The following is a 12,508-nucleotide window of genomic DNA, read 5'->3' as shown; positions in this document are numbered from 1 at the left end:
ACACTGCCATCTATTCTTTTCCCTTTAAACTCACGGGAGACAAATATAGAAGTTCACAAAGATCTGATACGGAGCGTTGAAACACTATCCGAGCTGGTCTGCCTGTGCTGTCGGAGGCGTGGAGGGTTCTCGGCCTATTATAACCAGTAAAACAACATGAATATTCAATCTGAAACGCTCATCTCCTCCCGATGGCCCGGAGGAGCGGCTGGCTGATTGTGATCCATGGTGGCTGCCAGTGGGCCCGTTGCAGAGGGCCATAACCTGGAGCTGGTGTGCTGATGACAGTGTGAGGCGGCGGTCTCAAACGGAGCGGTAATTGGACATTACTCCTGCGGAGAGAGGCTAAAAGCATCTCTGCCACTCTTTGTGCTGACATCCCTCTTTTACTCTCATCACACTCTTCTCCATTTCCCTTCGCTCCGGCCAGCGCGCCTTTAATTGTAACGGCCTTTCTGGGAGCGTTAAAAGCAGCTCAGAGACACCGGACATTACTTTAACAAACACAAAGAGAACCTTCATCATTTACACTCCTCGGCTTCCTCCGTCGGCGTGTTTGTGTCTCCACAATGAAAGCCAATTAATCCACGCTGATCACCGTTTTCACCCTTTTGCGTCAACGAGTGTATGTGCATACATCACCACTGGGGCCGCCAAGGAGATATTTGCGGTTGGGTTCAATCATCATCACAGATCTTTTCCTCTGCAGCTCCAGATGCTGGTGTTTATCTGTGTTAATATCGTGAGGGTGGCTTTAACGGCTCGCCGGTTGCTTTGTGCGATCACCATTAAGGCCAAGCTTTAATTTTTAATGGGAAGGGGAAAAAACTCTTTCAGCTTCACTAACATTAACAAATGACCACGGGGTGGAATCCCACCAATCAGCACCAATCAATCAGTGTCACAAGGACTCTGTGGGTTTGTTTGTCAATACTTATTGTGCCACTATCTTGTTTATTTTACCAATAAAGGGTCCTATCTGTGTCTGACTGATGGCAAATATGCAACAAATGTAAAATAATAGTGTGGGAGTGAGATTAATTTCCCTGCTAGCTCAACAGCAAGAGCTTTCATTAACCTCTGGGCAGCAGAAGACCCTCAATTTAATTGTATAATTTTGAGAGGACAAGTTTCATGAAGGTTTACAGGCTGACAGAGGAGGACACTTGTTTAGGAAACTCATCAGCAAGACAGAAAAGCTACTCTTCATCATCTGGGGAGGAGGATTTATCTCTGTTTTCTATTCAACATGTGAACTGGCTTCCAAGCATACAAGCAGGATCTGTTGATTGCTGATTTCAGTCTACAGTAAAAATAGTTGTGTACTTGAAAGTACGTAAGTAATCTTCCCCCCTCTGGACAGCGCTACAGGGCTATTATGTCCATAATATCACCTCCACAGTTTTTTCCCCTCGCAATAGAGCTCCTAAATAACTCTTAAACTTGGACTCCATTGCACTTAATTTTATTTAACACGGCACTATATCCATTCCTATTAATTTATTGCTCATTATGGTACTGTTTGTCCATGTATTGTGTTTTTGTCTTTGTTTTTGAAGACCAATTGAAATGCCTAGTATCTGTATACATGGGGAAATAAAGTTCACTTGATTTGGATTGAATTGAATTGAGTGGAAACATGCGTATCAGCACGCAAAGATGCCATAAAACCATTAAAAGAAAAACTAGTGGTTCTGACATCAAAATACCCATTGTTGTCTATGTGAGCTTGAACTGGTGGAGTAACTATCCATCCACCCATTTTCTTCCATGGGGGCACCAGACTAAGATATTTAGGTATTTGAGGCATCCCTCTCCCCAGCCACAACTTCTAGTTCCTCCTGGGGGACCCCAAGGCCTTCCTCTGGGCCTCTTACCAGTTGGACGAACACCTTTAACAAGTGTTTCGATCAGGCGATCAGATGCCCAAACCATCTCAACTGGCTCCTTTCGACGTGAAAGTATTTTCTTTTCAATGATATGGCAAAACAGCGTTTCTTTTGATGGAAAAAACTTTTATTTATACAGTAAAAAATGGAATAAAATGGCAATCTTCAATGTAAAATCAACAGTGCCCAATATCTTTTTACCGTAATTTTAAAAAAAGTTGCACCGTATTTATTACGGTACAGTTCTGGCACCCAATCACCGTTTTTTTTACTGTAATAAGAACAGGGTTTCTTTTTTTTACAGTGTATATATTTCTTTTTCAGCAAGCTTCACCACAGGAATATGCCACTTTACCACTTCCAACCAAACCAGTTCATGTGGTTTAACTGGACCTGATTGACAGCTGTCAGTGTCCAATTAAACAGCTAAGTAAAAAAAAGTTTGAACTAACAGATAAATCAATGATTAAGGTTGTAGAAAACAACCAACATGGTCTCACAGAAATCCGTGAAATAGCCACGGATTCGCTTAACTCAAAATCCGTGAAATAGCCACGGAATCACTCAAATTTCCGTGAAACTGACACGGATTTGGCTACAATGCAAGTTAATGACAGTCATTTCCCGTGGCTATTCCAACATACAAAGTGATTATGTACATTCACTGAGTGAATATTTAGAAAATAAAACATATATTTCTCGCTAGAAATGTGATCAAAATCCATTTTTATGCAGAAACTAAGTCAAAATATTGATTTTTTTCACTAAAAATGAGAGAACTGTCGGCCATGTTTTTTTGTTCTGACCGCCGGGACCTTGAAAGTCACGTGACTTGGAACAAACCAATAGGAACAAATATCCATGGAATAGCCACGGGATATGATGTCATTAACTTGCATTGTAGCCAAATCCGTGTCAGTTTCACGGAAATTTGAGTGATTCCGTGGCTATTCCACGGATTTTGAGTTAAGCGAAATCCGTGGCTATTTCACGGATTCCTGTGAGACCAGGTTCAAAACAACACTGAGTGATAATTAAGCTTTTCCTGACGCCAGAGTTCAATGAAACACTAATATCGACCACATAGTTTTTTTTACCAAAGCAGCTCTTGCACCATATCACCAACTCACATCTCATCACGGAGCTTCAAAGGAGCCGTAACTCTCTCCAACAATGATCCTCACACAACTTTCCAATTAGCTGCTACGTCAGTGTAATTGTGCTGCAGAGCCTTGATTGGGCCTGGAGGCCTGTTGACGAACACTGATAGAGGCGAAACCAGTTCAATCTGAAATTGATATGATGAAGAGGATGGAGCAACTGTGCATATGTGTGTGCCATCCATCTTATTATGTGTATTATAAATTCATGTCACTACTTCGTGGCATACTTTGATTGAACTGATTTTTATTATAAAATATCCTGATGGTAAATGTGCATATATGATGTTGAAATAAATGCAGTTTTCTAAAAAATGGTGCCCCGAGTGTGAGGCATATTGCACATAGGATAGAGTGAGAGATTTGACACAATAGAGTGGTGCAGAGGCTGCAGAGAAACCACATGGACTGTGTATATTTCCACATATCTAAGCTGGTTGTGATTGATCTTTCCTCCTGCTATTAGATTGGTATTGATGTGCCAGTAGGACAGATGGCCACACCTACAGCCAGGGTCACGCTTCAGAACCTCAAATTTAATCGAAATAATAATACATTTTTTATGATCAAGCTGCATGGAGGTTTTTCGAAGCGAGCGCCGAGTTGCAGGGAGTGTGCAGGGTAACATTAGGACAGAGCGTTTACAGCCAGCATTTACGAGTCCGCACTAAAACACACCATGCACGCAGTGGAAACTGGGAAACATAATGGCAAAACACTTTGTGTTTAAGATCCAAAAGCTACTGCACAAGTTCATCCAACACAAGGCTCGCTCTCAGCCAAACAGTTAGGATTTTAACGGGAGACGTTTGAGTAGTCGTTTAACTCAAATTCAAAATGTCCCTGCATCAACCGCTTCATGCACAAAATCATTTTTCTTAATGCAACCTTATTTTAATCTATAATATAAACACAGCGAGAGAGGCTACAATTCAGATAAAAAGGCCAGTGTGGCTGTAAATAATATTTCATGGATGCTAGTGCTGAATAATAGATACCAGGGTCTTAACTGTGGTTGTTTTTTTTTGTTACCTCAACAGATGTGGCAGGTCTGAAGGACCCTTTTCTTCTTTTTATTTCATTATTATAGAGGAAGGGAGAGAGGGGACGATAGATAGATAGATAGATAGATGGATAGATAGATAGATAGATAGATAGATAGATAGAAAGGGAGAGAGTGTGCAGCGGTGTGGCAGAGGCAGGCAGAATTAAAGAGGCTTTTTTGTGGCGTTTAATATCCATTCATTGGCTGGACTGCTGACACAGTGAGAGCACTGCGCCCAGGATTTATAGCCACTTCTAATGGGCATGCCCAGAACCAAAGCACTGCAGTCAGCACATTCTCCCTCTGTGTGCACACACTCACCAAGACAGCCCACTGAACACACACACACACACACACACACACACACACACACACACACACACACACACACACACCTGGGTTGCTGTGCTGTAGATGTCTGAGCACATGTACCAGTAAACCCAGTGGATGTGAGAAAGTATACAGATGTGGTGCTGCTGTGTGGTTGTATGTAGCAAAGCCAGAGGTGCATGCTCGCGCACACACACACACACACACACACACACACACACACACACACACACATATATATACACAAAGACTGACCTGCCCAGCTGGGGGTCTCCATGTACAGCCAACTGGTCGGAGAGAAGGGACTTTTGTGCTTCCCTGTTAGAGAACAAAGAGAGAGAGAGAGAGAGAATAAAGGTTAGCCATCACTTTAACATCAAACAGGTTATCTGAAACAAACCACACAGAGAGAGAGACGAGAAATAGACCTGAGTCATATTTTATACTTTACTTATACAGTAAAACACAAGATGAAAATGTATATATGGTAGAGTGCGACAGATATATCAGTTGACAGATATTATTGGCCGATATTGGCCTACACTGTAAAAATAAACCTGTTGTTTTTACGGTAAAAAACCTGCAGCTGTGGTTGCCAGAACTTTACCGTAATAAATACGGTGCAACTTTTAGTAATATTACGGTAAAATTGTATTCGCACTGTTGATTTCCTGTTTAAGATGTCATTTTAGTCCATATTTTAGCATAAAAATAAAAAGTTTTTCCATTAAAAGAAACGCTGCTCTGCCATATAACTGACAAGAAACACTTTATAAATGCCAGATTTTACCATTAAATATTACAGTATATTGCTGTTGGAGATATGGTGTTTAGTACATTTAACAGTGAAAAAAAGAGCTAGTGCTAAAATGACGATTTGTATATATATATATTACAGTATATTTTTGCACGACAAACATGGTGCCAGTGTATTTTACAGTGGGGTCCTTGTATATATTTTTTTTTAAATGTAAAAAATACTGTTTTGGCTGATATATACATTTACGATGTTTCATTGTTACTGAAACTGAATTAACCCATTTATCATTTTACGGTCTTTTACTGTCATGGTTTAGCAGTTTTTCACCGTAAAATCTACAGACATTTTTTACAGTGTATATGTATCGGTGTATATGCTGTTGGACATGTGCCATAATGAAAACTTTTTTACACAACATATATAATTCAGAAAATGTTGCTTGCCGATTTAGAAATAGTTGTAGCTATTTATATGTTTATGTTTCAGACACTCTCCGACAAGCTAACGAGCGGTTTTGACAAGCTAGCGAACCCGTAGCCTAATAAATTGTTTATTAACCTCTAAAATCTCTAAAAAACATGACTCGAGGCTGTGAGGTGACTAGTGAGAGAGTTCCCGTCCGTGTCCGGTGTGACGACGTTTAATGTCCCCACCAACCACTGTAGTCTCATTTAGCCACTTGTTAGATTTGTCAACATTTTAAGGACACTTGATAACGTCAAAACTCACAAGTGGGGGGATTTACTTACGTATTTTATATGGGAGCGTGTCTATGTTCCCCGGGTCCTATGTTCCCTCTTTGTATGAGACTGGGGAACATAGGACCCTTTTTCCCCGCTTTTCCCAAAAAGGGTCCTATGTTCCTTGGTCTGTTACTTTTTACACCATTACTGCCAAATTCCATGGCAAATAGGGCTAAGTAGGCCTACGGGCTGTTTGACGCTCATATGCAAATAACCTAACCCTAACCCTAAAAGGAAAAAGCTAAGCCAGGATGCAAGACAATATGATTAGGGGTGGAAACATTGCAAAAAAAGAAAAGTTGGGTGAACTAAAAATTTCAAATCAACAAACTTCGATAAAATTTTAAGTTGGACAATTAAACTAAATATTTTAAGTTTTGTTTTTGAGTTTGCTCAACTCTGAATTCAGATTTTTGTCAACTAGTAAGTTTTATTAACAAATAATTTAACATTATAATAACTTTTAATCCTTACTTCTGCTAACTTGTGCAATTTGCTGAATTGGCACGATTGTAACGCCACTATGAAATGTCAGCTAATGTTGCGACCACAATTTTGAGTTAGCATTGATACGCTAATGGCTACTCTTGTAGCTGTAACAAGCAGCGCCGCTAGCATCAGTTAGATGCTAGCATCAGTTAGCCGCTAGCATCAGTTAGCCGATAGCGTCAGTTAGCCGCTAGCGTCAGTTAGCCGCTAGCTTTCACTAATGACCGAATTTCACCGCTTTCCCGCATTTCCCAACAAAGAAATAAGAGTTATCAGAACTATTGTCCCTTGTTGTGAACCCCAACTTAAAGATATAAGTAACAACAACTCACCAACTTGTTTTTGAGCAGACAACTGGCTTCCTTTGTTGTGCTAACTTACATTATTGCCCTAAATGTCAATAATTTATATTTCCAAGTTTTACCAACTTATATCACTGTTTTAGGCCAAAAAATACAAGTTGGCTTTTTTGCAGTGAATAAACAAACAGCAGATTTAAAAAGAAAAAAAAATTGAACTGCAAAGTAACCAGAAAGTAGCTGCTGTGCAAATTTTTTAAAAATTTTTACGGTAGGCCTGCTGGCCATGCTGACAGTCTACAGTAAAGGTTGATATATTGCGGGTCATATGTTCCCCGGGATGTATTGCTACAGGGGAACATAGGACCCTTTTGGGGAAAGACGGGGAACATAGGACCTGGGGAACACAGGGGTGACCCCTTTTAGATCTTACAACAAAACCACCAACCCATTCAAAATCCTCATTGAATTTGAGAGGTTAGCCCCCCGGCGCTAACATGCTAACTTACTTCTTGGTTTAGAAACTCATTGCTCTGGTGCCATACATCTGTCTGATTGAAATGAATATTTGTCACGTGATTCTTCGCTAAATCAGTTATAGTTCACTGTTGCGCTGAGGAGTGAATAATTTCATGTTTTTTACAGGAACAGGTTAGTGCAAAAGTTTGTATTTGGCAAGATTTTAAATGAGAAATGTAGAATATAGTGATTTTGATTCAATAAGACAATTTTAATCTTCTGTACAATCTACTTTTTTCAGACAGAAGCATTTGTTACAAATGATCCATTCCAAGGATCGTTGGAAAATTAGATGATAATGCCTTTTTTTAATAGTTTCTGTCCATGTACTTGTATTGTGTTGTATTGATTGTTTTTTTTAAAGAAAACATACCATTCAAACCTAAAAAAATAACATATAAAATTATTACAAATATATTCAAAGAGACATCTGTATTGGTTTCAACCCAAGGTGGGCTTTTTGTTCAGGTGGAAATTCAAACAGCCTTGCCTACAGAAACCCCCCTTTTTACTTCTGATGATACATCTATAATCCCAGTAGCATGAGTTAATAATTCAAGATAAAACTGTGTATTATTAAAGAGAAATAATATGTCACCCAGCCCATCAGTGACCAGCCTCAGCCTGCTGACAGATTGACACTCTATAACACAAAATCACATTAACATCTGCTGCTGCTGCTGCACTGTCATCACACACACACACATGCAGAAAGGGAAGATGGAAAAATAAAAAAAAGACTTTTTTCAGAAGTCGTCATGCAGCTCGACAGCAGCAGTGACAGCGGCGCTTGTTGGTGTTAGTGAACACGGGTAATGGTGGAGCGAGGCCGATTCTGTTTAAAAATGCATGCGGCAAGCACAGGATGGCGGCAATTGTGTATGTGAGCATCTAGGCATTAATCTGATATATAGCTCTAATCTTTCCAGGGCTGGGATGTGTGTGTGTGTGTGTGTGTGTGTGTGTGTGTGTGTGTGTGTGTGAGAGAGAGGGCTCGGAGAAAAAGAAGCAGAGGTTTGGTTTCATTTTCACAAGTTTGGTGATGTAAGGGCCTAAAATAATATCACGATATTTCAGGCTATTTATGCGATGAACAAATACTTAAAAAGATATAGAAAATATTTTTTTAGTCTGTATAAATAAATAAAAATCTAAAATGTGATGTGGAGTCCAAATCTCAACAGTTGCCAAATACAAAAAAAATGTACTCTTATTTGAATGACATATTGTAAAGGAGAATAAAGGTTCTTTTATTTTGACAGTCTTCTTGTAAGTTCTGTGGTGGATTCTCTTAACACACTGTGCTCTTATTTTGAAAGCTGCATGTGTTTAGCTACAGGGAGTAAGTAGCTTTTAGTGATTAAAACAACTTTAACCACTACATCAAGAAGTAGGAATGTTGCCAATATCATGATATGCATTTTTTTTAACATATATATTATATAGATATTATCGTGAACGATATGATATGGCACACCCCAAGTAAGGGCTGACGTATGTTATATTGGTCTGTTTGTTAAAATGTGAATATGTCTTTTTTTATGGCTAGGGGTGGGCGATGTGGCCCTAAAATAATATCACGATATTTCAGGCTATTTATGCGATGAACAAATACTTAAAAAGATACAGAAAATATGATTTTTTTTTAGTCTGTATAAATAAATAAAAATCTAAAATGTGGTGTGAAGTCCAAATCTCAACAGTTGCCAAATACAAAAAAATGTACTCCTGACTCTTGAGTATGAGCAAATAATAAAAATAACCATTTAGGGCAGGGGTCTCAAACTCAAATTACCTGGGGGCCGCTGGAGGCAGTATCCAAATAACCAAAAAAAGACACAAAATGACAGAAAAAAACGAAATTACTTAAGAAAGACACAAAATAATCAAAAAAAGACTGAAAAAACACTAAATGACTTTAAAAAGACACAAAATGACCAAAAAAATACACAGAATTACCAAAAAAAGACACAAAATCATTTTAAAAAGACACAAAATGACCCAAAAAAGACACAAAATGACCAAAAAAGACTGAAAAAACACTAAATGACTTTAAAAAGACACAAAATGACCAAAAAAATACACAGAATTACCAAAAAAAGACACAAAATCATTTTAAAAAGACACAAAATGACCCAAAAAAAGACACAAAATGACCAAAAAAGACTAAATTACTTAAAGAAAAAAACAAAATGACCCAAAAAACAAAGAATTACAATATATATATAGGCCTATACAAAATATTACGAAAAAAGACACAAAATGACAGAAAAAAACTAAATTACTTAAGAAAGACACAAAATAATCAAAAAAAGACTGAAAAAACACTAAATGACTTTAAAAAGACACAAAATGACCCAAAAAATACACAGAATTACCAAAAAAAGACACAAAATCATTTTAAAAAGACACAAAATGACCCAAAAAAGACACAAAATGACCAAAAAAGACTGAAAAAACACTAAATGACTTTAAAAAGACACAAAATGACCAAAAAAATACACAGAATTACCAAAAAAAGACACAAAATAATTTTAAAAAGACACAAAATGACCCAAAAAAGACACAGAATGACCAAAAAAGACTGAAAAAACACTAAATGACTTTAAAAAGACACAAAATGACCAAAAAAATACACAGAATTACCAAAAAAGACACAAAATCATTTTAAAAAGACACAAAATGACCCAAAAAAGACACAAAATGACCAAAAAAGACTAAATTACTGAAAGAAAAAAACAAAATGACCCAAAAAACACAGAATTACAATATATATATAGGCCTATACAAAATATTACGAAAAAAGACACAAAATTATTTAAAAAACACACAATAATTTTTTTAAAAACAGACAAAATTATTAAAAAAAAGACACAAAATTACCAGAAAAGTAGTTAAAGGGACCTTCCCCACACAACACGGTAAAGTACCATACCTATAAAACTCACATTAAACTTTCATATCAAGGTGGGGGCCACAAAATATCATTATGAGGGCCGCAATTGGCCCGCGGGCCGCAGGTTTGAGACCCATGATTTAGGGGTTCTGGGGACATATTTTAATGACATTTTGTAAAGGAGAATAAAGGTTCTTGTATGTTTTATTTAAGGCATCTTATTTTGACAGTCTTCTTGTAAGTTCTTTGGTGGATTCTCTTAACACACTGTGCTCTTATTTTGAAAGCTGCATGTGTTTAGCTACAGGGAGTAAGTAGCTTTTTGTGATTAAAACAACTTTAACCACGACATCAAGAAGTAGGAATGTTACCAATATCATGATATGCATTTTTTTTTAACCATAAAAAAATATATACCGATATTACCGTGAATGATACGATATGGCACACCCCAAGTAAGGGCTGATGTATGTTATATTGGTCTGTTTGTTAAAATGTGAATATGTCTTTTGTGTGTGTGTGTGTGTGTGTGTGTGCCCTGTTCCAGCCTCGCCCGGGGCGTCTGACACCAAAATCATGAGCAGAAAAGAAATGAAAAGAAAGAAATTAGTCCCCACAACTAGAGTGGTTGAAAATGGAGCAGAGAAGAGAAGTGGTTTGGATAAGAACAGACAAAAGAGAGCAGAGTGTGAAACTGCAATGAATCAATTCACAATAATGATGAGTTCATTCAGCAAACAATAGCAAACAGATAATTAGCTGTCAGCACAATGTTTAATACACTTTTCATCTTCCCCGACTCGCAGCAATAGCAGACATATGAACATATAATTTAACAAATATAGACAAAATGTCTACAGCAGATGCATTTACTCTTCTTAACACACACACACACACACACACACACACACACAGTCATAATGCAGCTAGTCTGGAGTAAAGACATTTTAACTGGATTACATTCTCTCTATATATCTTTACTCAAATATTACACTTGTGGTTGTTTTATTTTTACATTTCTGTAATATTACAGGAAAGAGTCACTAAGTTTGGGGGGTAAAACTCATTATATTGGGACGTATAGACAGCAGGGCTGCAGGATGCTGAGGAGGAACATTTCCATTGGAAACCGTACAATGACATTACATTTATAGTTCTACCTCATCAGATTTTTTTTAATAAATATATGCTTATTCTGAATTTAATGCCAACAACTGATTAAAAAAAAGTTGGGACAGGCGCAACCAAAGGCTGGAAAATACTTTTGTTTGTTTTCACACAGGACACAAACCTGGTTCACCTGGGTGAAAGTCCACCATTTGTTCGACTCATCGTTCGCGTTAGGGTTAATTTAGCAGTTAAAACTGCCCAAAATTTTGCATTGAAATGAATGGGACGGGCGACAAAAAATGAGCGAAAAAGAACAATAATTGGAGATTTTTAAACGTCTACTTCTCCGGCATAATTTCACCTAGAGACTCCATTTAAACTTTAAACAGTAGACACAAGTCTTGTGTATCGGTGTATTAATCCACGTTTCGATAGGTCATATAGTTTTTTATCAATCCCTGTTCAATGACCATGATCATTTTTGGAGAAATTCTGAGATTATAATGGGTGTGTATTGCACGGAATGTTCGTGTCAGAGTGTGTGACATCATCGCTCAGAGTGTAGAGGGAGAGAAAAAACTGTCAAAAAATACATTTGAAAACTGCGCTCCAGGCCGCAAATTCCACTCTACAGAAATAATTTATACATAGAAACGTAGGAAAATTAGTCTTCTCCCTCACAATCCTCTGGTAAAGCTGTCAGAGTTACAATTTGGGCGTAGGACGCACAGATGATCCACCAACACCACCAACAGCCTCATTGGCTCCCATATTAAAAACGCAGGAAGATTTCGTAAAAAGGGAAAAAAAACAGTTTTTTTAGATCGCTCTAACAAAGCAATTTTTTCATTTTTCTTTAAAAAAAAACATATGTAGAGGTTCAGGAAGAACTCAGGACGCTCAAAGTGAAGTCGGATCAATGATAGGTATTATGGTTTTGCCAAAAATGCTTTCTGTTCGAGGCCAGAAATTTCACTCTGCCCACCTCTGGCTGCTGTCACTGTGCCAGAAGATTCCACAGCTGTTAATTCCGTTGATTGCTCTGCTCTGATTGGTCGACCCCAACGCTTTGATGCTTTGATGTGATTACAGTTAAAGATACACGCACACACACACACACACACACATGCGGGCGTAAGCGCGCACACTCCTCCAGATAGAAATGTTTCACACACACACACACACACACACACACATTTTGAGGTTAAAGGTCATAGGTTGCTCTATAAATAAATACTTGAAGAGGAATGCTTGTTGTAGGTGTGCTC

The 12,508-nt window shown here is 37.9% G+C and overlaps 1 protein-coding gene across 2 annotated transcripts in view; it reads right to left on the bottom strand.

The window, feature by feature from the left end:
• LOC131959110 (RNA binding protein fox-1 homolog 3-like) overlaps positions 1-12,508 on the bottom strand; it is an 846,381-nt gene that overhangs the window by 423,553 nt on the left and 410,320 nt on the right. For both annotated transcript variants that reach the window (XM_059324220.1, XM_059324219.1), the window contains exon 4: positions 4,680-4,742. In XM_059324220.1, coding sequence (XP_059180203.1) covers positions 4,680-4,701 — 22 coding nt within the window. In that variant the 5' untranslated portion in view covers positions 4,702-4,742. The remainder of the gene's footprint in view (positions 1-4,679; positions 4,743-12,508) is intronic.

This window comes from Centropristis striata, chromosome 21 (assembly GCF_030273125.1).
Source record: "Centropristis striata isolate RG_2023a ecotype Rhode Island chromosome 21, C.striata_1.0, whole genome shotgun sequence".
NCBI classification, from domain to species: domain Eukaryota; kingdom Metazoa; phylum Chordata; class Actinopteri; order Perciformes; family Serranidae; genus Centropristis; species Centropristis striata.
Note: the sequence above shows the minus strand (reverse complement) of the source record. Positions and strands in the feature narration are given on the sequence as shown.